Source organism: Antrostomus carolinensis, unplaced genomic scaffold (genome assembly GCF_000700745.2).
Source record: "Antrostomus carolinensis isolate BGI_N321 unplaced genomic scaffold, ASM70074v2 scaffold4141, whole genome shotgun sequence".
Lineage (NCBI taxonomy): Eukaryota > Metazoa > Chordata > Aves > Caprimulgiformes > Caprimulgidae > Antrostomus > Antrostomus carolinensis.
The window spans coordinates 1-27,039 of NW_010291825.1; the positions used below are offsets into that span (position 1 = coordinate 1).

A 27,039-nucleotide genomic window follows, 5' to 3' on the forward strand; every position below is an offset into this window, starting at 1 on the left:
CCACCATGTTCATTGTTGGTGCAGCCTCACCATGAGTGCTGTGTGCAGTTCTGGGCTCCACAATTTAAGACAGATGTGAAGGTCCTTGAATGTGTCCAGAGGAGGGCAGCAAAGCTGGTGAAAGGGCTGGAAGGAATCTCCTATGAGGAACAGCTAAGGACTTTGTGTTTGTCTTGTTTGGAAAAGAAGAGGCTGAGGGGTGACCCCATGGTTCTCTACAGCTTTCCTGAGGAGGGGAAATGGAGAGGAAGGTGCTGATGTCTTCTCCCTGTGTCCAGTGGTAGGACATATGGGAATGGTTCAAAGTTGCACCAGGGAAGGTTTAGACTGGACATGAGGAAGCATTTTTGTGCCAGGAGGGTGGTCAAACACTGGAACAGGCTTCCTAGAGAGGTGGTTGATGTCCTGAGCCTGTTTAAGAGGCATTTAGACAATACACTTAACAACATACTTTTAACTTTTGGTCAGCCCTGAATTGGTCAGGCAGTTGGACTAGATGATTGTTGCAGGTCTCTTCCAACTGAAAGAGTCCATATTCTGTTGTCTTCTAAATCATTTGTTTAGCCTGGCTTTTCAGTGATGAATTGTCCGATCTCTTTCTGCTTAGGCCTTGACAAAATTCTTAAAATGTGTCAACTGGGACCTACCACAAGAGGCAAAGCAAGCACTGGAGCTGCTGGGCAAGTGGAAGCCCATGGATGTGGAAGACTCTCTAGAACTTCTGTCGTCTCATTTCACCAACCCAACGGTTCGGCGCTATGCTGTCGCCAGGCTTCAGCAGGCTGATGATGAGGTATTCATTGGTCTGTGGGTACATGTGAAAGTCAGCTGGTCTCAGGATTTTAGTCTCATTGAGCACTTGAAATGTTTGCTACTTTTTAAGGCATTTAACTAAATAGTAATGATGGAAGACTTAAAAAAACCCCATCACTGATTCTGTTTTCTGTAAGCTTTCTATGGAGCAAAGTCTTCACATTATTAAGTGGCACTCATTGATAATTGTCTTAGTGTGAACAGACAGTGATAGCTGGTTTTGGCAAACGAGGTGAAACACCCATATGTTCTCCCCAGAAATGAGTGATAAATTCTGAATCTTCACCTGCACAGAAGAGCTCTGAACTTAGTCTACTAAAAGATTTCCCACAAATACACCTTGTAAATTGAAGCAGTATATCATCATACTCTTTTTGCTAAAGAAAGTGAATAGAAAAGCATCTGTGGAAATAAGGTGTTTCTAATTGTATACTGATTATGGTGAGCTGTGATTTGTGAGTAGAGCCCACTTAATAGATGCTACTCTGTTAAATTTTAATTATTTCTATATTTTATTTTCTTTTGACAGTAAAAAAAAAATACTTTGTATTACCATAACTCTTGTATCCTTGGCAATCAATTGAGTTTAAAATAGGGAGCCTAAAATATGTCAATAACCAAGGTCATACTGCTTTGACTTTAAAAATATACCTTTTATGAAACATTTGGTGGCAGTCAGCTAAATGTAGCAAGTTGAATAGTAGAAGAAATGAATTAATTATAAACAAGTGATTCAAAGTCTGTTCTTTAATCTAAAATAGATCAGACATTTTCCTCAGCTACACAAGGGATCTCCTAAGGGGAAAAAAAAAAAAAAAAGGTGTGTAAGAGGAGAGAGAATCTGAATTTCCGGTACCATATGAATGCCATACCTGGTTCCAGATTTTATGTTTTAATTTTCTTCTTGGGAGCCACAAACTGCAAAGTTTATTTTGTGGATACTGGAAGCAAGTAGGGTAGAATAAAAAGAACTTTAAAGTAACAGTTGCACTTAAATATTTACTTAACTAGCATTTGCTACCTTTGAGTAACAAAAAATTAGAAGTTTCATAACTCTCAGTCTTTTAGAAGTCAAACTACATCCTACACCAGTTTTTCTGTTGTTTGTTGCTTGCTAGGGAGACTCCAGTTTCCATTTCTTTATAGGTGACTAGATCCTAAGTTCTTCTATAAATTAGAATTTTGAAAACATACGGAGTTCTAGTCAGCTTTGACTGACCCCCTCAATTAATTTTTATTTTTTTTTCCTCCACAAGGATTTGCTGATGTACCTGCTACAGTTAGTCCAGGCACTGAAATATGAAAACTTTGATGACATAAAGAATGGACTGGAACCTAGCAAGAGGGACAGTCAAGGTTCAATGTCAGAAAGTATGACAACATCTGGACCTAATGGTGCAGAAATAGACAGGTAAGAAGCTTAGATTTCCAGTAGAAAAGCAGAAACTTGTAACATTGTAAGCCCTCATATTTTTTCTCCTTTTTAGGGACCATTACATATTCAACATCCTACTTTATAATCAGAAGTGATTTTAAAAAAAAAAAAGTTAACCCCTGAGCTTTCACAGAATGTATTTCTTGACTACAGATAGCTTACAGAGCAAACCTTCTCAATCTTGAAGGTATGGCCTTTGACCTTACTACACGAAAGGAAGACAACTTCTGGAGAGTAGGAAAAATACTGGCATTGCTTCCTTCTGTCCGTGTAAAAATCAGGATGTCTTCAATGAAGTTGTTGTATGAGGCTCCACTTCCTACTTTCATCAAAGAGTATGGATCTGAAAGTCCAATTGATTGATCTAAAAGTCCAATCAGTCTGAAATGGAAAAAAATTTCTCCCTGCTCCTGCAAAAGAAGGTGTTGGGAGAGTCCTGTGAATGTAAAGGAGCTGGGGGAGCACAAATTTATTCGTGGGGAAATCCAAAAGAAAGATATAATCCAATCTGATTAATATGGTATTAAGGAAGGTGCAAACTTGGTTAGCCAAAGTCTCATGTGAATACTTAATACAAATTTCCAGGATTTTTAGTCTTAAGCTTCAATGTCTAATCACTTGTGTTACTAGGATATAGTTTTCTTATTATAAGTATACTTTTTTTTTAATTGATCTTCCTGCGAAGCTGCAGAGTGGATGTCCTGAAATGTATTTTGAGGCTGCAGTGACACTTACACATGAATAAAGCTCTTTAGTTACTTCCTTTCAGGTAAATTTACTGCCTGATAATTTTTTCCTTGCAAACATTGGGTTTGTCTCCTCTGTTATGTGTAATTTCATTCCAGAGAGAGTGCTTGCAGGTGTTGTGTATTAGCAGTTTCATCTTAAGAACATTTCAAAAAAGCTTATCCTGAAAATGTGTATTTTCTAAATTCCTATTTATGTCTCTGATTTTTAATGGAAGATGAAACAAAACACTAAGTTTGATGTAAGTGAACGTCCTTCACAGCCATAAACTGTGTAGCTATCCAGGTACAGATTTTTACTGTTTTCAGGAACTGCAGCGGTCAGAGGTGCTGTTCATGCAGTTTATTCTGAAACAGGGATGAGATACTATCTTTAAAGATAACTTCTTACCCAGTTTTCATAATTTGTTTTGCTGTGGAAATGAAATCTGCTCTATTTCCATGCATGCCCCCTGTCCCCCAAGAAGGAACTTTGAATCATGCCAATTACATGTTTTCCTTTTTGTAGTTCCCAGATCATGAGTCCTATTCCACCTGTTGCATCACCACCTCTTACTTCTAAGACAAAGGAGCTTCCAGACAGTGAAAACCTTGATGTAAGTCAGTTGCTTTACTATGTGTTGTTGATACTTGAGGCCTTTTAGTGACCTGGTACTGTTTTTAGGTTTTGTTTGTGAATATTTGAATCTTTCTACTGTATTTTGCTGAATACTTAAAGTGCTTAAAGAATATAAATGCAAACTAAATTCTAGGAAAAGAGCAATAGCTTAAATGAATTTTTTGACAGGCCATGTATTTATGTACATGGTCACACTATCCAAAATTGAGGAACTGGGCATTGAATTCTTCATAAAATTAAAGTGCTTTCCTTTAAAGGAGAAAATTACTGTAAAGGTTATCACATGCTGATTAGGTGCTGACAATTGCATGTGTCCGAGGTGTTTTAAAGCAGATTTTTTTAGTGGAAAACAGTTATCCAAATGTTTTCATCTCTGCAGCCTGTTCTTTCTGTAGGCAAACTCTTTGGAGTGGGTGTAATCTTTTCGGACCTAAGTGAGACACTGCGTTGATTTACATCTGCCAAAGAGTATAGTAAATTTATACTACAAGTAGAAAAGTAAGAAAAACAGAACTGGAGGGAGGGGAAGATACAAGGAAAAGACTGTTTGAAGGAATCTGGTTTTAATGTGATATGCAGTTAATTGGCCTTTGAACTCAAGATCCATTCCAAGTTGCAAATCTTTTTTTTTTGGGTCTTAGCATTTCATAGAAAATAAGCCTCAAACTGAGCATATCAGTAAGATACACAGATTTCTTACTAGCTGGAATATTAAACCTTGAAAAAAAAGAACTAAATACTTTACTCTACAAATTTGTTAAAATGATTATGTAAAACATCTTAATGATTTTCAGATCTTCTGGATGCAAAACAGGGTAGCAAATCCCATTTGAGGTTGAATCTTAAGCAAGGGATAATTGCATAGGAGAATGGTCTAGGATATTATAAATAGAAACTTAACGTTGAAGAGTTATTATTGGAGAGCATCATGTACTTCTGACGTGTTGGTAAATATATTACTGTAGTAACAGGCCTATGTTTTTACTTCTGGTGTTGTTGCTGGAATTTGTTTGGAGTAATATTAAAACTAGTATGATTTAAATATTAGGTTGGATTGGATTCAGCTTTTAGAAGCGAATGTATCTCTCAAAACTCCCCGCAGTTATTTGTGTTTTTTCCTTAACTTCATCTCTCTCCCATGGGCTCAGACTTCTTTATAACTTAATTTTGCTTTCTTAAATCCTTTCCAGCAAGACCTTTGCACTTTCTTGATATCACGAGCATGCAAAAATTCCACGTTGGCAAATTACTTATACTGGTATGTTCTAAACTGTTTATTCGTACTGTATCAATGTCTAATTGAAATCAAAGCTACAATGCCCAGAGGGTTGCATAGCAAAAGATGACCTGTCTTGAGAACTTGAGAATCTCGGTTTCTGTCTGGATGAAGTAGTAGATTTAAAACAATGTGCATTTGAACAGAAGAATTAGTGAAAGGAGGGTGCTGGTTTTTAAAATTCATAAACATGCTTTACTGTTAGAAAAAGGGAGGTGACTTGTAGGGTGTTAATTTCGGTGATTAGGGGGGAAAAAAAAAAGAAAGCCTAACCATAGTTTATAAGTTATCATTCAATTTCTTTATAATGGTGGGAAGAAGATAAAGTTCATCATCTGCTCTGTTTTTTCTGTTTGGTTTGTGTTTATATTTTTTTACAGTATTGGCTAGAATATTAAGATTATGCACTTTGGTATTAATCAAGAGTGTACTTTATGAAGGTTTGTAAAGCACTAATTTTTTTGTGCTACCCTAATTATTTTTTAGATTCTATTTATGCTTATGCTGTGAACACAAACAAAATGTCATTGTAAATATGTGCTTTCTTAAGGGGAAGTTTAGTTATGAATAGTTCATCTAGGTATTGGAGAGGTAAGATTACTCAACTAAGGATGGTTTAAGAATTAAACTAGATGCCTGAACTATCTGCGTCCCTTCTAAGTGAGCATTTGCCAACAGAATGATCTCATTTGAAGAAAGTTGAGGTGAATAGATCTGAACTCTGTGGAAGTGTTTGTGTATGTATCAATGTATATACGTGTATGCATACACACAGCACATACAGCTATTTACTTGTTTGTACACATGTATTTTAAAATAGAGAGCGTAGATGCCTTTTACATGGCTAAACATAAGTCAAATGATTCTCATTTGTATCTTCTGCAGATGTAACTAATAATTAAAAATACTAATACACATATGTTAATATGCTATGAATATTAACCACAGATAAGCCATGAATTAGGAACAGCGTGATATGTGACATAAACATACTAAACTGTTATAAAAAAATTCTCACAGGAATCCTAACCTACCCTGAGAGTGACTCCATTTGTAATTGTCTCTCTTAAAGTTTTATTATTTCATTGTTTTCCAATAGCTTAAATTTAAAATACATAAGTGCATGATTTAACTACAGTTCCTTAGTGTACATATTGCTATTGCAGTGGCCAAAGATAACGTTTGGCTTCAGAAAGAAGTGCTATTAAATTTAAATGATTAAAATAATTGCAGCCTGAATTAGAAGCCAAATGCTTGACCTAATCAAATATTCTTCATTAAGGTAAGTGTTAGTAGCTTAGCTTATTTGTATCACCTTGATAGAAACTGCAAACTTACATTTTGGCAACATCTCAGACTTTTAGTCTAAAAAAAGTTCAACGCATCCAGAACACTGAAGTTTTTGTCTTATGACTGGGGCAGGGGAGGAACCAAAACAAAACAAAAAACCAACGAAGACCACAGCCAACACCAAAAACCCCAGTCAATTTATTCTTTGTTTTCTTTCCAGACATCTCAATTTCTCAGTGACAAAATACAAATGTTGCAGCCACTGTTTGAGCTGATGTAGCCATAAATCCTCTTGGCTGCTGATCAATTGCTCGTTTCAACTACCCAGACACAGCATGCGCCTAAAATAATCAATGGAAAAAGTACAACAACCCTTGAAAATCAAACCTCCTGCTCATTCACTTGTCATTGTAAAGCTGTCCTCTCCTTACATTTTAACAGTACCTACAGAAGTCAATGATGCTGCTTTTTTTCTGTCTCTTCTTCAGATATATGAGACACCTATCCAAGGATGAAGCATTACTCTTACTCCTTGTTTCAAGATAGCTTTAAGAAACTGTCTAGGGTTTTTTAACAAATTAAGATGAAAATGGCATGTTTCAATTAATTATTTCCTGTTTTTCTAGAAGTTTTGTTGCACTGACTTTGTGTATATGAAATTATTTTTATACATATATTACTTCACTGTAATTTTGACATTTTAGTGAGGGAACAGTGTAGAACCATGTATTAGCACTGTTCTAGAATAGTCTCTAGTGGCAGATTTCGTTGAGATAATACTGATGGAAAAAGTTATATATGCCTTATTTTAAATTATATAGTATATTGTGTATTTATAAAAAAGACTAGACAAATCTGATCATCTACAAATGACAGACCTCTAATCTTTGCCATAATCATCGAGTTGCAAAGAAATTCTGCATAAGTGCTTAGGGAAAGGGTAATTATAGCTGTCAGCATGAAGTCAAGGTGTGTTTGTTGAATGTGTAGAATCAATTTGAATCCAAATACAGTGCTTGATAATCAACTGACTTGCTAATTTCTTCCTTTTTTTTAATAATGGGGTTATATGCTTTTAGAGGGTAGTACTAAGAGACATATTGATCAACAGAAAGACGATCTTCTGTGCATAGCTACTTTTTTGCTTGTCAGTGCTGTGAATAGAAATAAGCATGAAAGCTTTCCAAACAATGGCTTAACATACCATACTTATTTTGGAATGTAGACTTTACAGAGCTGCTTCCATACAGTCTATTCCACCGTTGCTAATGCTAAAATGCGGAATGGGTAGGGTGAGATTCTTCTTATTTTTGCAGGTATACTGAATAGCAAGTTTGCAGACACTAAATTATGTAGAGGGTGGTAGTACAGTGGAATGCTCACTCCTCCCCTGCGTACTGCTTGGTTGGCGTGTTCATATGACTTGGACTTCTAACTTGTCCTTTTGAGTGATGCAACTTCGCTGTAAGTGAAAGACCTCAGAAATTTCGATAGGGCCTCGTGATCCAAGAGGGTATTTGACTAAGCAATTTTGAAGAGTTCACCTGTTGGTAGATACTTCATTCAAAGATGAACCTAATTTTTAGTTCCAAGCCTATAATACAAGGCTGCTGTATTTCATTCAAATTGTGTAGCACCAGAGTACAGCATAACTTGGGTTGTTTTTATACTGCAGGTATGTAATAGTGGAGTGTGAAGACCAAGATACTCAGCAGAGGGACCCAAAGACTCACGAAATGTACTTAAATGTGATGAGAAGATTTAGTCAAGCTTTGCTGAAGGTAATGCCTTTATGTAAGAAAATACATAGTGTTTAGCGATAGTCATTCTTTTAAAAGGCACAGATATCTAGAAGGAGGACAATTTCTCATGTCATATGATTGAAGTTTTAAAAAAAGCTTCCACTTCTGCTTGCATTATGAGTTTGTGGTAAATCAAAGAAACAACTTGTGGTGGTTTGGGTGGATTCACCCTTTTGCTTGCAGCCAAACACAGCCTGCTCTATCACCCTCCCGCCCCCGCCTCACCCAGGGAGCAGGGGAGAGAATTTGGAAAGAAGGGCAAAGACTCACGGGTTGAGATAAAAACTATTTACTAATTAAAAGAAAATGATAATGATAACAACAATAATAACAGACTATACAAATGAGTGATATACAGTGCTCACCGCCCACTGACCGATGCCCGGCCTGTGCCAGCTAACGATCCCGGAGCTGAGACGGTCCCGAACCGAAACCCCGGAAGAGTGAGCCTGAGCGATCCCCGAGAGAAGTGCCCCGTCTTCCGGTCATCCCTGGTTAATATACTGGCATGACGTGATATGATATGGAATATTTCATTGGCACATCCAGATGCCAGTTTTGGGTTTTGCTCCTCACTGCGCTTCCCCCCTCCCAGTCCTAATGCAGCTGTGAAGGAGCAAAAAACACGGTGGCCTTGAGCTGCAGCAACACAAGTATTGTTATCAAAGTTCTTCTCGTGATATGTCTGAACTGAAACACTGAAAGTAAAATACTGCTATTCTAATTACTAAAAAGAAAATTAACTCTATCCTAGCAAAACCAGGACACAACTGAAAAAGAAAAAAATAAACAAACAAGTATTTAGAACTTTTCCCTCTGTTTTATTGCTTGTTCCTGTTAGTAACATGCTTGTTCTAAAGTTCTTCTCACTTGTGTAATTGATGTATTTTATTTACTTTTCCTTTATTGGAGGCACTTGTCCTTGCAGTGCAAATTGGGACAAGAGACCTGTATTTTGAATTCACAGTGTTGTTCTGTGTATCAGCAACAAAGGGTGCTGGAGCAGCGGGGGGAAAAAAAAAACAAAAACAAAGAAAAAACCTTTTGTGATTTACAATGTGTAATTTATAGCGGATGTGCAGTCTTTCCTGATTTTAGTGTATCTCACTTTTCTTATTAATTCCCGTTTTAGGAATGTTACTCTCATCTGACTCTTACGCTTTGTAAGCATATTCCTTGTGGTTATCTTTACTAACTTACATTGACTGTGTGAATAAGTTTGTCATGCGTGTCTATTCACCAGTGAAATTTGTTGATGCAAATTGAAGTACACTGGTAGGTCAGATAATTGATCGCCAGCTCCAGTGATTCTGATTGCGTTTTACAGAAAATACCTTTTGAATTGACAGAAAGTTGATCATTATTCTTTACCTCTTAAAACTCCAAAGGTCGAAGAGTAAAGGATTAATTTCTAGATAAAATTATTACAGAACAAAGAACTAATTTTGTTTCTTTCAATTCACTTAGGGTGATAAGTCTGTCAGAGTTATGCGTTCGTTGTTGGCAGCCCAGCAGACATTTGTAGATCGGCTGGTTCATGTAATGAAAGCAGTGCAGCGTGAAAGTGGAAATCGTAAGAAAAAGGTAACTAAAGGATTAGAAAACTTATCTCTGGCTAGAATTGACAGTAAGAATGTTAGCTTTTCACTAAAAATTCTTAGCACGGAGATTTATAACAGATGTCCAATTGTCCTGTAATAATTTTAACTAACTTTGAACAAACTTAGGAGGTGTTTAGATGGATCAGAATTCTGAAAGGCTGCAGGTGAAAAACAGAAGAGGCTTTTGAGAAAAATCTTAAGATATTTTGGCTAAGGGAAGATAGGAGAAGAATTGAATAGTTAATGATATAACAGCAAATAACAGTGGGGGACATGGGAAGGTAGCAGAGGTTATTGTGATGTCAGAATTATGCCAGCACACATAATGAAATTTGACTAGCAGCAAAGTGTCATTTATTCCAGGAGCAACAAAATTATGATATTACAGGATATGTGTTTAGCAGAACTTTGCCTTCTGTTGCATTTTGAGGAAAAGGATTTCCATCATAGGTGCATTTTAAGAAGCTTTGCCCTTCTTAGATGAAATATTTTAAGTCAACTTGACAGACAGGTATAGGGAGGAAGCAGAAATCCCAAAGGGATTTCTATTCATGTGTCCCTGCTGATGGCAGGGGGGTTGGAACTAGATGATCTTTAAGGTCCCTTCCAATCCAAACCATTCTATGATTCTGTGATTTCATTTTCCTGTGACACATATAAGTATTTTTAAACATGAATTTTTCAGTATTATGACTTTTGTCACCTTCTTTCTTTAAATAAGTGGGGTATATTTGTGCAGGAAAATGGAACACTTTGGCGTTGCATCATTTTATGAAATTTTGTGAGTGTTCTCTGCATAAGTAATAAAGGTGTAGTCACTTAAAAAGGAGGAGAGGTTTTCAGTTCCTAAGAATGTATTACCTACTTGTGCAATACATGGGTAGCATTCTGTCCTATATTCCTTTATAATTGCCGGGATATTTCTGTAAAACTAAGAAACACATGGGTTTGATTTTTGGATTAAAATCTATCTAGCAGCAATTAACCACTAGAAGTATTTGCACAGTAGTGGGCTATCTTGCTGTATATTTATGCCTGTTATATTCAGTAGAGGAAAAGACTAGAGACTTTATGTATTTGACCTTTCTTCTGTAGGATGTCAAGTGTAAAGTACGCGAAAATTGGCTGGTATTGTTTTTCTAGTAACTACAGATGTAGGAATGTAGAGCCAGCCCTGAAATCAGATCTATGCAAGCTGTTTGCAATTTGTTTTCACTGGGTGGGGGTTCTCCTTGAGTTCAGGTATTTAAAAGATCGGAGCTAAAGACTTGAATCAAGTTTCTGAAACAGAACTAACATTTGATACTGATACTGAAAACGAATCATCCTGCTACTTGTGCAGGCAATTTAGAAATACATTTTTGTAAGGTTATTATATCTGGAACTTAGAAAATTGTTTGACTGTTCTCAGACTAGGCAGAATAGCTGCTTCCTGATTCAGGTTACTGTGAATAGAGAATTTTTATTTTGCTAGATTTTAAGAGTGAAACCTTGATTCTTTGGAAGTGTAAAGAATTGACTAAATTCGATATTTATATTTATTAATAATACAGCCTTTGTTAAAAGACTTTTTAACTGTTCATGTATACCTAATATGTGTTTTATGGTGTTTTTTTAAAAAAAAAAAAAAAAAAAACAACACATTTTTATTCTTTTAGAATGAGAGACTTCAGGCGTTGTTAGCAGATAACGAAAAGATGAATTTAGCAGATATGGAACTTATTCCACTTCCTCTGGAACCTCAGGTGAAAATTAAAGGGATAATCCCTGAAAAAGCCACACTCTTCAAGGTAAATGAGATCTTCTGAATACCTGAAATACAAACAGATCTTATGAGCACTAAGCTTAGAAACAACAGTTGGAAGATTTAAAGGGACTGACATAGTCAAAGTAAAATATAACTGTAATTAGCTCTTAAAGTGGTTAAAAAACTTCTTGTGAAACTCTTTTTTCAAGTTAATGTGCAAACTTTAAAGCAACTTTTATAACTGATACAGTTTATAAAGTTTATGAAGTACCAAAGCTGAAGAGAGCTTCCTAGTTCAGAATATCTCTGAACTTTATTTTGACTAAAGTGTTCAACAGGAATACCACTTTTGATCAAAATTGTACAGATCAAGTCAGATGTGCTTCATCTCAGCTAGCTGTATGCTTCTATTCCGTTGCAAAATAAAACTGTAATTGCTAGAGGCTGGAAAGTAGTAAGGTGTTCCATTTCACACAGTTGAAGTGGGCTGACCGGTAGATCCTGTATCCCTATGGGTGCTGAGTCCTTAAAACAATCTGGAGCAATTGCTTGTGATCATATAGCCAGTCTTTAATCTAGTTAATAAACAGTCAATATGCTGTTGAAAGGGCTGAGGTTGCTTCCTATACTACTTGGAATTGAAGTTTGAAGTTGTTACCTGTGTCCAGTGATGTAGAACCTCTTTACAAATTTACTTTCAAGTCATATAGGTGACTGTAATCCAATTTTAATGTGACCAGGAGGTGCTTTACTAGTCAGGCTTATGTCCAGGAGGCATTCTCTACCAGTTAAAAAACGTACAAGCTGCTGTGGCAACCATTGTTAGCCCGTCATTTCTACTAGGTCATAAATTTATTATGCCCAGTAGTTTCAGACTTTGACAGGCTGCTTGTTGACTGCGATATATTTTCCGTTTACTTGAAATAAGAGATGAATATTTTTGCATAGTTTTCTGCCATACCATCTCTTGGTATTTTTTTTGGCTTGCTTCTTTATCTAGCAGGTAGTCTCTTTGAAGAGTACTCTTCTTCAATTCCATGCTCATGCACCTCAAGTTGGAAGCAACATAGGAACGGTCTTCTCATAAATACAGGGTTTTGCAAACTTGAATCAGCCTTTAGCATGAATGTGATTTAAGGGTCATGGGAGGAGTGCTGACAAAAAGACTACTGGAAGAGCAGCTAAATGCTTCCTAAAAAGAGTGATAGCTTAACTTGATCAGGACAAACTCAAATCGGATCTTCTGTAGCACTGTAAAAAATTTAGGACCAAAATATGTTGAGAATTTTTTTTTCAAAATCAGAGGTGGTTTTGATCCTCTTTATTCTGAAGGTTACAGATTTTCATTTAATCTCTGATTCTGTACAATGGGATAAAACACAAACAAACCCAAAGAAAGAAGAATTAACTCATTTTTGGTGCTCTTGGACATCATGTGGCAGCTTTTGTAGGACTATTTAAAGAATATTTTTTCCCTTATTTATGGAACTTAATAATTTTTAAACATTCATTGCAAGTGAAAATCTAATGTAACTGTTCAAATATTAAACTGTATCTTTGTTTTGGTTTTGAGGGAAGTTGTTCAGTGTTAAAATAGGTGAAATAATTCATGTAGGTAATCGATCCACTTCAACCATTTTTATGTAGAGAAATTGAAAACAATTAAATTGGCTTTCTCAAACAACAATATTAGAAGGCATTTTTGCTTTTACTAAATAGATTAAGAAAGTAATTAATTGTTTAAGATGTCTTACCCCTGGCATTTCTTTGATGTTTATCCTATAATTGTGTCTCTTTTTGATCTGGTCAATTTAAATTTGTTTTGTTGTGATCTTTTGCATAGTGCTTCTGTGTTGATTTGAATCACGTGCATGCAAACAAAATTTGAGTCCAGCTGTCCTTTCCTGTTCATGTGCTGGAGCTGGGGTGGGGAAATATAGCTTTCACACTTCTTGCTAAAAAAGAAAGCAAGCCTTAAGGTATTTTTAAAAAAACATGCCTAGATCACAGTTCTAGTAACTGGAAATGGTGTGTTCTAACTGAGTCTCAGACAGCGAGCAACTGCTTTTAGAAATTTTAGAAATGCTTCTTTTCTATCAAACTTAAGGATCATGAAGAGAGCTCTGGTGCTTACTGCCACATTGTTGGTATTCAAATAGGGCTATTCTAAACCTTTTTCTAACTGAATTTGATACTTGAATCATATGACCCTGATACTTGCTTAATTAACTTCTGATCTACAGTGCAGTAAACAAAGATTTATAATTTAGAGCTCCACTGTAGCAACATGTTAACATGAACATTGCTCTGAACCTGCTTAGTAGAATAAGTTTTCTTTTCCAGAGTGCCTTAATGCCTGCTCAGTTATTCTTCAAGACAGAAGATGGAGGCAAATATCCTGTAATTTTTAAGCATGGAGATGATTTACGTCAAGATCAACTTATTCTTCAGATTATTTCACTCATGGATAAGGTGGGAATTACTAATCCACATCCTTGTCCTTCTGTGTTTTGTTTTTCCTGGTTGAGAGCAAGGCTGTTAGAAACTGTTAATGCAACTTAAGTCGCTGATATACATTCCAAGGTTCTCAGATATTGGGTGGCTTTTTTCTTTTCTTTATAGACATGCAGTGATCCTGTATAGATTTAAATAAATAAATAAATAGGCAAACAGACTTTCACTCATTACGAATTTCAGTGAAAGACAGTGGAGATCAATGTCCAATACATATTCCTTTTAGAAACAGAAGCCGCCTTTCTGTTGCATTCATCTTTGCTTTTATGTGGTTGTTTTTGGGTTTGTTTGTTTGTTTTCCAGCTGTTAAGAAAAGAGAATCTGGATTTGAAGCTGACACCCTATAAAGTGCTGGCAACTAGTACAAAACATGGTATGAATACTTTCATTTCTAATTAAAATACTCTACTGGGAGGAATTTTCTCCCTCTACTCATGAACTGTTGTGACACTGTTTTCATGAGTAGTACAGCATTCTAAAAAGGAGTGTAAAATGTGTAAGAAAATATTGTTGCAATGCAAGTCATGGAAGTAAACCACTGGAGTGACTACAGTATTGCACAGGGGACTCGGATATTTTCATAAATGAAGCCTGATCTGCGTTTTGGAGCATGACAGTAGTGTTATTTTTGCTACTAGCTTGCTGTGTGATCTTGGGCAAATAATTTTTATCACTCTGATTTATAGATCTTTGCATGAAGTGGAGGAAAAAAACAAGGCAAAACAAAGTCAAACTTAGCTACACTTTTAGATACATTCTGGATAAATATTTTAAAAGCATTGATTTATCTTTCTCTACTCCTGAAAACTTGGAACAGCAGACCTTTGGCAAGCTAATTTTGAGTTAATGACTAGTTGTTTGAAAATGACTGAAGGCAGAAAATGGGCATGAAACGTGATTTTTTTTTGCCAATAAGAATCAGTTAAATGAAAGTGTGTCTTAGTGTTGCCCTTTAATAAAACTGTGGTATAGAGGAGCTTGAAAGTTAACATGCATTGGATGTTGGTTTGTTTGTTTGTTTGTTTTTTGTTTGTTTTTCTGTCACAGGCTTCATGCAGTTTATTCAGTCAGTACCAGTTGCAGAAGTTCTTGCTACTGAGGAAAGTATACAGGTACGTGATGGGGGATTTTTAAGTTGTCTTCTAATTAAACAATATAAATTGCAGGCTTAGATCTCATACAAAAGTCCTTAGTCTCTCAAGTTTTTTTTATATCTATTGTTAGAACACAAATTACAACTTGAAACATAAAGGTATTTACAGCTGACATTTTGATTTAAAAAAAATATACTTAAATCACCACATGAGTGCCTCATATCCTAAAAGTAATACTGTTTGAATAATTAAAGTGTAATTTAGTTGTCATGCTGAAGTTCTGGCTTTGCTATAATGACGAATGGAAGATGTATGACACTTTTATGGACTGTTTTGTTTGAAAGTGTTTCTGTCATTAGGTAGTTTTGGCTTGATACTTTGTCAAAGTATGTTTTATTTTTTTTAATTTTATTTTCTTAATATTTATTTTTTGGATGGAACAGCTAAATAGTTGCTCCATATAATTTCTGAAGTTTCCCTGCAGTGGTGGATGTACAGATACTGTTATGATTTTTTGTTTGTTTGTTTTATTTTTACTTAGCAAGCTTTCTGTAATTGTGTGGAATTGAGTAGGGACACATAATAGAATAGTGACACACAAAATTCATGCTAGTTCCAAGCACAGCACACAAGCCAGGTAAAAGAGCTGAGCTGGTTGAGATAAATATAATTAGATAAAAACATACCAAATTGCCATATCAGATATGTAGCTAATAAGGTTTTTAATGAAAACACAGTATGTTTATGTTGGATTCAATTTGTCACAGTACCTTTTTTCCCCTTTTTTTGTAGTTGATACTGAAGTTTGCATTTGTTCTTAGCTCAGTAACTGGGAGCCAAAGCAAATAGCTCCCAGCTATTAGAAACTACTTATATTAAAAATACAGAAATTAAAAAATGCATATCATTTGTCATTATTATTTGCTTAACAGATAAGCATATCAAATGCTTATTATTTATAAAAAATGGTTATCATTAATCAGACAATGACCATCATCAAGTTGCTTAAGTTTTTTGAACTTTCTGTTCCATAAATATTGTGATAAGCTAGATGTACACATTCAGTAATCATACAGTTTATAAAGTGTTTTCTTGGCAATCCTTTGTAATCTTGGAAAGGTAGTATTTGTATTCTAGTCCATTATATGTCTTTATAAAACAATATATTTAGAAATGCTTGCGAAGTTGAAATTTTGCAATTATTATCATATTCCAATCTAAAATAGGTGCTCTGTTGATTTAGTCACTGTGCAGACGTAAGGAGCAATTCTTCCTTTGAAGACTTACTGATCTTAAGTAGACAAGATGCCAAAATAATGTGATCTAAGACTACTTCACAGATCAATGGCAAAATACATTATAGAGCACAGACTTCCAGTGCTCTGAAGCATAATAAAATATCTGAGCGTTGTAGACCTAGGAAATAAAACCAAGGTGAACACTTTTAGGTGTTATGAAAGTTTGTTTTACCCTTTTTGTAAATGTACATTTAGGGAGTCATTTAATGAAGATGAGCACTGTATCTTCTAAGGATTAAAAAGCAAGTAATCTTATATTGGCTAGTAGTGCAGACCTGCAAGAAGGAAAAGTTGTTTTGGTGTTTGAATGTTACTTACCTTCTATCAACAATCTTGAAATTACAGTTCATGTTTTGGAGGTATTTCTCTTCTGCTCTCCACAGTTTAGCATTTGAGTTGTCTGAAGTATGGTTTGGTTTGGTTTGGTTTTTGTTTGCTTTTTTGTTTATTTACATACAGCATGTAAAATTTGGTAGCACTGGAAGTAGATCTCTAGTAAAAATCTCCTTCCAGATTTTGCTTAGGGATTTCATTTAACAGAATCTTTCTACTCTCAGAAGGGCTTGTTCCTCTGTAAGCAAAGATAATTAGTGCTTTCTGCAGTCCTTGATAAACTCTGGTATGTTTTATGACAGGACTGCTTTTCAAAACTTTCTTAAATAGCCTGCAGATACTTTCCTTCAGTACCTCCTTCTCTTGTGTAAGATTCCCTTCATTTTTTCATTAGGATTTTAGTCATGTCATGTCAGTAGTGGTTAATTGTATTGAGGAATACGGATATGCATATCCAGTGTGTGTCCCCAATGTAGTTACAAATCTGAACTGTTAGTCCTGTTCTACTTTTTGCTGATCTGGCTTAAACAGTTTCCTGTAGAAGTATTTTGCATTCATAATTATTAATTAATAGCTTTTAAATGCATCGTTAATTTTCTGAAGCTGTTAGTAAAACTAGCTGCTTTTCAGTTTGAACTTCACATCCGTTTCTATTGAGTACAAGAATATGGATATTAAGACAAAAGATAGTCATACAAAGTTAAATTAGATCTTACTAGATTTTTTAGGAGTGATTTTTAGTTTAGCAGATTGTAATAATGGGCATTTGTCGTCTTGATTTAATTTTTTTTTTTGCTACCAGTTCTAAAGATCCTGTTCCAGATCATATGTAGTAACTAAATTTGTTGGTGACTTCCCCTCCAGAACTTCTTCAGAAAACATGCACCTAGTGAGACTGGCCCTCATGGAATAAGTGCAGAAGTGATGGACACATACGTTAAGAGCTGTGGTAAGTTACAGTCTTAGGGTTCATAACTTCATATCTGGTATAAAGGACAGGGTAGATGAGGTATTAAGACATTCCAGTTTAGATGACTGCAGACAGGGCACTGTGCATGTACTTGCTGTCAGAATCCCGGTGAAAAGAATAGTTTTGAGCCTGGTATGTCATGCACAATTCCTCTTCTCAGCCCTTTTATGTTTTTTTCTCCTAAAAGGAGACTAGAAGATAAATACTCTGCTTTCTAGCAATGGTCTTACTTCTCCGCCCTCTGCATCATCAGTTGGGGTCTTTATTATTCAGGCAGATGTGAAGTATTTATACAATAATAAACTGTCTGTATTTGAGGTAAAAAATGTTAATGTGTTTTTAGAACATCAGGGGATAGTTTTGGGATAAGGCTGTATGCACCTTCTTGTTCCGTTTGGATGAGAAGAAAAAGTGGTAGTGTAGTTCTTGATCAGTAAACTGGTGGCAGTGTTAAAATGTCACAATTGCTGTCCATTAAATTAAAAGCAACTTTATTCTACAAAAAAACCCAAACCAAACCAAACCAAAAGAAATTCAGTTTCATTCAGCTGTTGCTCCACAGTATCTTCTCCTTTCCTCTTTTCTTTCTGATGGCACAGTCTTTAGTACTGCTTCAGACTGTTCTGATTAGTGGGTGAAAATTAAGAAGAATTAAAACAGTTTGCATTAGCTGTAATTTATTTTTTACTGCCTGGCTTGCTGCTTAGCTTGGGAATGCTACTGACGCATACACTCAGATTTATATCAATGCCTAATGCTTGTTTACAGTTGTATTAAAATGTCTTAAGTTCAAAATGTACATTTGTTTGCTCAAATATTCCCACTTCCTTTGAAGTTTTGTAGTCCCAATTTTGAATGAATGTAGGCTTTTAGCACTAGACATAAAAATGTGTAGAAAGAAATTAAAATCTAGGCAATACTGAATAAAATTCAGAGTTTTAATTTATTACTTCAAACGTTCTTTGTAGTGCTGATAATCTTGATTATTCTTCACCAGCACTGCCCCTGCCCCCAGTCTCTGAGGTATATTTATTACTTGTGAATGAGAACTAAGATAATGTCATATTCGGTTGTTAATTGTGTGGAACTTGTTGCTCTCCAGGAAAGGTACTTGTATTGATGTGTACAATTTATTTGTTACAGCTGGTTATTGTGTAATTACTTACATCCTTGGAGTTGGCGATAGACATCTGGATAATCTTTTGCTAACAAAAACAGGTAATTCTTTTTAGCAGTACAGTTTTATAACAGCAGTTGTTTAATTTGTAATGTGTTAGTACTGTTTTGCTTCATCTTCCTTTCGAGTATAACACACTGAGAATTGTAGATTATGTATGTATTTAAATGTAAAGTTATTGTCTCCTCCAAGGTAATATTTGATCCAGTGAATCACAGTTTAGGTTTAAACTATTAGGAGTGTGAAATGTCAGTTGAAGAGTAAGAAAACAAGTAGACTAATTGCAGTGTAAACACATTAGTAGGCAATATATGGTATAATGTGTATGGATTAATATTAGACCAGGTAGAGTGAATAGTTCTAAGGATTCTACATAAATAGGAGATTTATCTACTAGAAGAAATGAAAAATTTGAAAATGAAGTTACTTCAACTATTACAGTCAGTGCCTTGGAGTGGGGAGAAATTGAAGTGTTTTTGTAGAAAACGAGTTCATGTGTAGCTGCATGAACTTCACAAAGTTTTAACAAACAAAAACATTTCTTGTAGGGGGAAAGTAGTTCTGATGCCTTGAATACCGTAATTACATAGTGATTAAGAGTTAGGAGTTGTGATTAAGTATTTATAATAAAACAAAACATCTATTAAACGAGAAACATGTAGATAAATGTTATTTGGGGAAAAGAGACATATCCACATGGAAGGCTTGTTAGTTTACAGGTATTACAGTATTACTTTGAATCAGCATTCTCTGTATGAAAGAGTAGAAAATGAACCATTAGGCCTTGATTAGGGTAAAAGGTGTTGCTCTAAGCACATGGGGGAACAAGTAAAGCACTTATATTTTTCCTTATCTGCTTGCAAATTAACAAATAGGCATTTAAAAGCCTGTTCTGAGAGGTCTCTATCATTTCTCTAAGGTGACTGGTTTAATTTTTTTTCCGTAGCAGGCACTGCTTATGTGCTCAGAGTAGTAATATTTTAGTGTTGTGATTTGGGGTAAAGTGCAGGTTACCTGTTGATGTTAAAAAGTAGTGTCACAATGGCTGTTTGTGTTGGTGGAAGAATTTAAGCAGTACAGCAGAGGGCAGCCCGCATCCATGGTACCCTCTGAGTCTGAAGTTGTTTTCATCTGCTACCTATGCTCTGTCATGTACTGAGAGAGTTTTTTTGAGCTATCAAGATAAATTCTTACGCTCCAAATACAACAAAGGCTTGCTACAAAGTCTTGTTTCTTGCTATTGAGAATCCCTTAGACTTAAGTTAAAAAGAGCTAACTTCATTTTTCTGTTGAAGAATGGGAGCTGTAAGTACTTTTCTTCAAAATTGTATGGCCATGTGTGCATCCTTTCTTGACAGTATTTATTTAATGAATTGAAGCTTTCCACTAGAGTAAAGAATGCTGAGCACCAGCTGTGAGTTTGCATACTTTTCTTGGTTTTATACGACAATGTATATTGTTATCTTTTTCAGCTCTACCTTTTAGTTTAGTGGATATAGCAACATCTGTTGGACTCCTTCAGACAGAATTGTTGCATGATCTTCTAGCATCCAGACATTTATGCTTGTAATAGATATGGTATAATTTAAATATTAAGCAATAGATACTGAAGTTCATAAAAACCAAATTGTTTCTCACTCAGTATGAGAAATGTATTTTTCTGTGCTGTAGGATGAAAATGTCTGTTATCTGAGTGAAATAATTTCTGCTGTCTTTCATTACTTTTATGCCTATAATTCTAGAAATAGGGTGAATTTTTTTTAAGTAGTCTTAAACAAGGAATCTAGTTTTTCAGATTTTTAAACGCTGTACCATTATACTTCAAGGGGAGCTGCAGAAGTTTGTTTGGAAAGAGATATAGGGACACTTCAGTCAAAACTTCCTCATGTATCAGTGATGTTAAAAATTACAAGAATAATTGTATCAAATTTACAAGTGTGCCTTAGCTTGTAACCTAAATGTTGCATTATATAGTCAGTATTGCATTACAGGAATATTTATTTTCTCTGAGAACTTTCAACTTCCTACTTCTCTTGGAGATGAAATATGTTATCAGTTGCTGTATGTTTTAATTCCTTGTTTCCATGTCTATAACAGCAGATCCTTTTAAATAATAAGACACTTTTTTGCAGCTGAATCCTGAACTTTAAGTAACATTAGTGTCTTGTTGTAGGATCACAGACTGATTTATATATTAATACCAGTGTCTGATTTACCACCTAACGTTCCCTTTGTTGCCTTGGAAGGAAGAGCTGAATGGTTGTGAAGGTGGATTGTGATAACAAGATGTAGCATGTTCAGTTAATTTCCATGTAGTATGTGTTGTGTTAGTATGTTACAATTACATCATGCCTTCCCTTGAAAATCCTTTCTTCTGTATTTGTTCCACACTCTGTTTTTGGTTGTAGAGTTGGGATCTAGCTATGATGTAACACCCAGATATGGATGTCTTTGCGTTGGCGAAGCCCTTTAAACTCTTACAACATTAGAGTTTAGATAGTGTTTCAGCTATGATAGACAAGTAAAGTCTCCTGCCCCATTTGAGATATCTGAATAACTTCAGCTTGCTTTATGGACAGACAGAGTTTTCACAAAGGTCCCGTCACATTTGCAGGCTATATGTAGATATTTTAGAATATCCTGAGACATTCAGGTGACATTCTTGAGTAGCATTGCATGTGTGTGTCCGAGCAATTAATTCTTACCCTAGTGACTGGCCAACTTAATCTTTCAGTAACCTTTAGGAACCCTCCTATAAATACAAGTTCCCACTACAGGTTCTCTAAATACAGGCACTTTGATCTGAACTTTATACCTGAAATTGCTGTGCAGCAGTACAGCAAATTGATTATGTGGATAAAATTAGGTTATTAATATCTGAGCGCATGTCAAAGACTGAGGGCTCAGAATTTGAAAACATCATGTGTAGATAGGTGAAAGAACTGGACTGTCTTCTATTTAGTGCTTAGATGTAGGGCTGTGGTCCATCTTCAGTGAGAAGTGCATCTGATTTATTCTTCATTCTCAGTTAGAAAGGGTTGCCAGGTAAGACAGCAAAGATCTTAACAGTTCCATATGTGAGATGACACCATGTGTTTGTACTTTCAGTGCTTTTCAGTTAAAACTATCTGTCCCAAAGCAGATGTGAAGATGACAACAACAGAAAAAAACATGGGATTCAAATTGTACTTTTTCTATATGAGTGAGGTTAAAATAATGATGATTGCAGTTTACCGAAAATATATTGAATGCAGAGCTTCAGGGTTTTGTGTATTCGTTGGAAGTTTGGGGTTTTTTTCCCCTTCTTCCCAAAAGGAAAGTTTGGAATAATTTGTAAAGTTTTCTTTCTTGTTAAAAGACAATTGCCACAAGACTTAGTTTATTTTGGTAATTGCATCCAACTTGCTTTGCCTTCTGCATTTTGTTTAAGGATTTCAGAGTTCTGTGCAGGTTTTCAGTAGCATTTCCTAACAGTCCTCTGGTGAAATAAAGCAATTTCTGTGCTGCTATATGGGAACTTTCCCCTGTACTAAAATCTAGGCGTTAGCAGTAAAAGTGATGGATAAATCAGTCTCTCTGGCTGCAGTCAGATGTTATTGGCTATTGCAAGTACTAGGTACCAATTTTTAGTCTCCACAAGTCTACACTTCACTTAATCAAAGATCACTTCACTCTCAAGGCTGAAAGGAACTCAGATGGACTTTGAAATCCCTCATGCCCTGACTGCTAGTCAGGGAAACTTTCCATGTTTGATGCCGTTTCTTTGAATTCTCCAAGGACCTGTCCTCTTTATTCCACATGCTAGAGAATGAGGTGTTCAGTAGAAAAGTGTAGTCAACCTCTTTTTTTTTTTTTTTAAGAGAAACTTAAAAGTACACAACAATACAGCTTTTAGGTTTTGAACAAAATAATTTTGTATGTGCATGCTGTATTATTACATATTCCTGGAAACACCTCATTCTCTTCCAGTCAGTAAATGCCTTGTGTCTTGCGTTTTCTACAGTAAAATAGATTAAATGGGGAGTGGAGTGTGGTTATTAGGGTATTGGTTTTTTAAGGTGAGAGACTTTATATTAAGTCTTCCCAGCAGAGATTTTTCCTGCTTCCTGAAGAAGTGCTGATGTCATCATGGACCACTTCCAACATCAGAAATGTTTGTCCAAAGCTGTGTATTTTGAACTATATGTAGCTACCTACATATAGTCCTGCTGCTAGCCTTGAAACAGAGCAAGAATTTAATGCATATTTGTGATCTTGAGGTGTTTCCTAAATTGTTATGTTTTAGTTTGGTTTGTTTTTTTCTCAGATGCCTGAAATACCCCATTTTTATAATGAACTCAAATTTCTAACTAGTTGTCTCAATACTAGAAATCCAAGGCTTTTATATGTAGCCCTACAAGAATGTACGAGGCTCAGAGGATTTTCACCTGTTGTCTTAAGTAACTTCTCTTTTAGCTTAAAACATGACTCAAAAAACCCTCACCTATGTGATTTAGCAGCCATTCAGGAACAATAATAAACCAACATGAAAAGTCCCGTTTTGTCTTTAATTTATAGGAATGTCTAATAATTAAGAGCTCTTTAAATTAAGATGTAATAAATCTGAAGAAGATGGATTAGAAGCTGAGGTTAGAAACATGATTGAAGTGTATGTGTTATGCCACTGACAGTGTATACTGGAGGAAGGAAATGTAGTTCTTTTCTAAAGCATTAAAGTTCAAATCCTTTAAAAAAAGTAGTGTTACACAAAGTTCACAAGCAGTCTTAATTTACTAGCGGGATAGATGATAATTGTATATAAACACCACACTATGAGTATGAATTATTACTTATAGCAAAGGTGACAGAGCACTGGCACAGGTTACCCGGAGAGGTCCCAGTGTCTCCGTCCTTGGAGATATTCAGAAACTTCTGGACATCGTCCTGGACAAGGCAGCTGGCTCTAGGTAGCCCTGCTCTACCAGGAGGTTGGGCCAGGTGTCCTCCAGAGGTCCCTTCCAACCTCAACCATTCTGTAATTCTGTGAAAGAAAGGTTTAAATGAATCATCTTCTAAATTCAGTTGAGAAGGTATGCTTATTATCAACCAAATGCTTTCAGGAACTTCCAAATACAAACTGCACAGATTGAGTGATGCTACAGAACTAAAAATCTCACTCAACACTTGCCCAAATAAAATACTGATTATCCTATTGACTGTTTTTCAGCTGTGATTACCAGACAAGGTTATTTAAGTATTGTCATACTTGAAGCTGACAAATTTGAAGTGAAATGAGTAGTGTGTCGAGGAGGTGTGCTCTTGAAGAAAAAACATGTTTAAGTTGATTAAAAAAAACCCAAAAAACAAAAAAAACCCAAAAGTTGTTACAGGCAGCTTTTGCCTCCATCCTTACAGATGTGAATCAGGAGTGATGGTTATGTTAAGAGACAATATGCTATTCACAGTAAAAGCAAATTCTCAGAGAATAAAAATTCTGATGAAATATATTTTCTGTCCTTCTAAAACTACGTCTTCAGTACAGTAATTTCTGGATCAAAGTGGTATTTTTTTGTTTGAAGTTCATATAATCTACAACAGTTAGTCTATATAGAGCTGGAATGTTCCAGTTCCTATTTTTATCTTACTCTTTCTGTCCTTCTGCTACTATCTCGTATCTTCTGTGACTGCACCTTCTTAAATTTTCTCTAGCCTTGTTCTTGTAATTGAGCTTGTACTGAAGGATAGTCTAATGATTGTATTCATTAATACCATGGAAGTGGTATGTTCAGTGTTGTACCCTGATACGAATTCCACTTGGGATGATCACTTGAAAGACTTGCAGCCTTTTATATTAGAAGATTTCAAATAATGAGGTTTATTAACTCGATAAATGTATTATTTATTAACATAATTATATGTTTCACCTGATTTTCAGTATTAAATATACAATTTCATTTGTCCAAAGCAGGCTTATTCTTTGTTTGTTCCAATTGTATTTAAGTCCTTGAGGAGAACATAAATCAGGCTTTTCTGTAGAAAGCTCTAAAACTGCGGTACTCCCTCAAGTTTGTAGCAGCTTCAGGCAAGCACCAAGGGGAGCCTTCTGTCTGTATTCTGTAATACAGTATGCTGGCTTAATTGATGTTGGAGGAGCTGCATGGATGAAAATGAGTTAAGTCTGTGTTTAGTACATGGATTTGAAAAACGTTCAATATAGTAAATGTATTTAAATTAAAGCTTTTGACATACGTTTTGAGTCAGCCTAAATATCTGCTGAATTTTGAAGTACAGCTAGGGAAGCTATAATGTTAATGCAGGATAACCTCATTTTATACTTGCTGTTATACTTAATTCCCAAAAATGAGTAAGTAGACTATTTGATATTTAATTAATTTATATGAATGTATATCAGTCAGCTATTAAAATGTTTTCAAATGTTTTAGATGTATCTTTGTTACTGCTTTTAAATTACTTATTATCGCCTCTTAGTCCCTATCTCCAGAGCAAACTGAAAAGACTTAATTACTGCTAGAAGAGTTACTGTTTTATTCAAAATGTTGTCTCTTGACACTTCGAGGTGACAGGTTTGAATAAGTGAACATAAAACAGACCCCCCCAAACATTTTAATTAAACATCTTTTGTAACTTTATGGTGGTGAAGCTGTGTATATATCAAAGTGCCTACTTCAAAAACTTAAAGTACAAAAATAAGCTCTAAAACTAACTCCTGTAACAGCTTGAAAAAAACTATTGAAGGAAGGGGATTTTTTTAGCACAATTAAGTATGCAGAATATAATGGTTGTGGCTTTTATCAACTAGCAAATACTTCGCCTGCTTATTAAGCATCCTTGTGATCTCCCTTAGAAAACTGACTGTGATGGAATTTGTTTCTTGAAGAGTGCTTATGACAGATCTCAAGCAGCCTTCTCAGATGATAGAACATTATTATTCAATGAAATGGCCAAAGAGGGGTGACTAATTGAAAAATACTAGCTGTTCAATTTTTTTCAAGAGTGCTGAGCACCTAAGCTTATGAAAATACTAAAATTAATACAGATGCTGCAGGTTAAAATACCCCTTTGCAAACAGATCTCTGGCCATAATGCTGTTCAGTTCAATAATTCTGAAGCAAGACTCTGTATGTTCTGTGCTAGCTGTGACTGTCTAGATAACAATCATGCTAATAATTTTCTATCTTCTTGTTTGAAAGGTCTTCCATCTTGTGTCTACATTTCATTCTCTTCTATAAATTAGTCATATAAAACTTAAATTTATTGTTGCTATGTGGCTTTGCTTTGGATACAAAACAATTTACCTGACAATTCAAACACATCACCTCTTCAGGAGGATGGTTTCTATTTGTCCTAATGAAGTCACTTATCAGATACATATATGTAGATTTTTGTATTTTATATAAATATTTTGTGGCATATGTGAATTCTTAACATCTTTTTGTAACACAGCTTTGGTATGACACAAGTTATTGTTTAAATTATGCATTTCAAGCTGAACATTTGTTTGCAGAACACTTTCAAAAACTTCTTTGCTTTATAAGGTAAATACTTTCCACTTAAGAAGTGAGTCAAGAATATTCCAATACATTGACTTCCTAAGAACTACGAGTTGTATTATTTTCATTTCTGTTGACAACTTTTTTGTTTGCGTATTTCTATAATATTTAGATTATCTGAAGTTTTTAGTAGGATTTTTGAAGTTGCTGATCTTTCAATTGTTCCTTTTGCCTGCCACGTATTGGATCTCAATATGTTTCAGTACTATTGAAAGATAATATAGTGAATACTCCCCAATAAAGGTCTGACCATTATTGTAAATAGCATGGCTGCAGACGAGCTCTTGATAGGAAGGGAAGTTGCCCTGTGCATTTGAAGCAAATGATGTATATAATTCTTATCAAGTTAATGCCACAGAAACATTTTAAATGTAGTCAGTTGAGCTGAAAAGGGAATGGTAGTGATCAAGTGATGTAACTTTTGCATTTAGTACTGAAAAAGTGTAAGACAGACTTCAGCACATGTGAAATATGATTTCTGCTATGGAATTGTAGTGTTGTTTCTTCAATGTCTTTGAAAACTGTTGATAAATTTTAAAGTTACTCAGGCAACTCTTAAAGAATTTTAAAATGGCTTTGAAATCTTTGGTATGTAGTGGCTTCAAAAAGGACTTTCTTATGATCATGAGTCTTATTTTTCCTTTGGTAAATTTCACATACAACTAAAATAATATATTTTATGCCATAGCAGCCAAATGGGATACTAAAAGCGGTGCAATGTGTGTATTAAGATTTTAATTTGCTAAAAAATTCTAAAGAAGGCATAAAGAATTA

At 35.2% G+C, this 27,039-nt stretch overlaps 1 protein-coding gene across 1 annotated transcript in view; it reads left to right on the forward strand.

The window, feature by feature from the left end:
- Window positions 1–607: 607 nt before the first annotated feature.
- Window positions 608–27,039, forward strand: part of PIK3C3 (phosphatidylinositol 3-kinase catalytic subunit type 3) — a gene marked incomplete at its 5' end in the record, with an annotated part of 51,029 nt that continues 24,597 nt past the window's right edge. Inside the window, 12 exons of the mRNA XM_010176718.1 lie at window positions 608–793; window positions 2,070–2,224; window positions 3,503–3,590; window positions 4,804–4,871; window positions 7,855–7,960; window positions 9,449–9,565; window positions 11,241–11,372; window positions 13,673–13,801; window positions 14,147–14,216; window positions 14,891–14,955; window positions 17,433–17,517; window positions 18,682–18,756. Of these exons, the coding sequence (XP_010175020.1) occupies window positions 608–793; window positions 2,070–2,224; window positions 3,503–3,590; window positions 4,804–4,871; window positions 7,855–7,960; window positions 9,449–9,565; window positions 11,241–11,372; window positions 13,673–13,801; window positions 14,147–14,216; window positions 14,891–14,955; window positions 17,433–17,517; window positions 18,682–18,756 (1,276 nt within the window). The remainder of the gene's footprint in view (window positions 794–2,069; window positions 2,225–3,502; window positions 3,591–4,803; window positions 4,872–7,854; window positions 7,961–9,448; window positions 9,566–11,240; window positions 11,373–13,672; window positions 13,802–14,146; window positions 14,217–14,890; window positions 14,956–17,432; window positions 17,518–18,681; window positions 18,757–27,039) is intronic.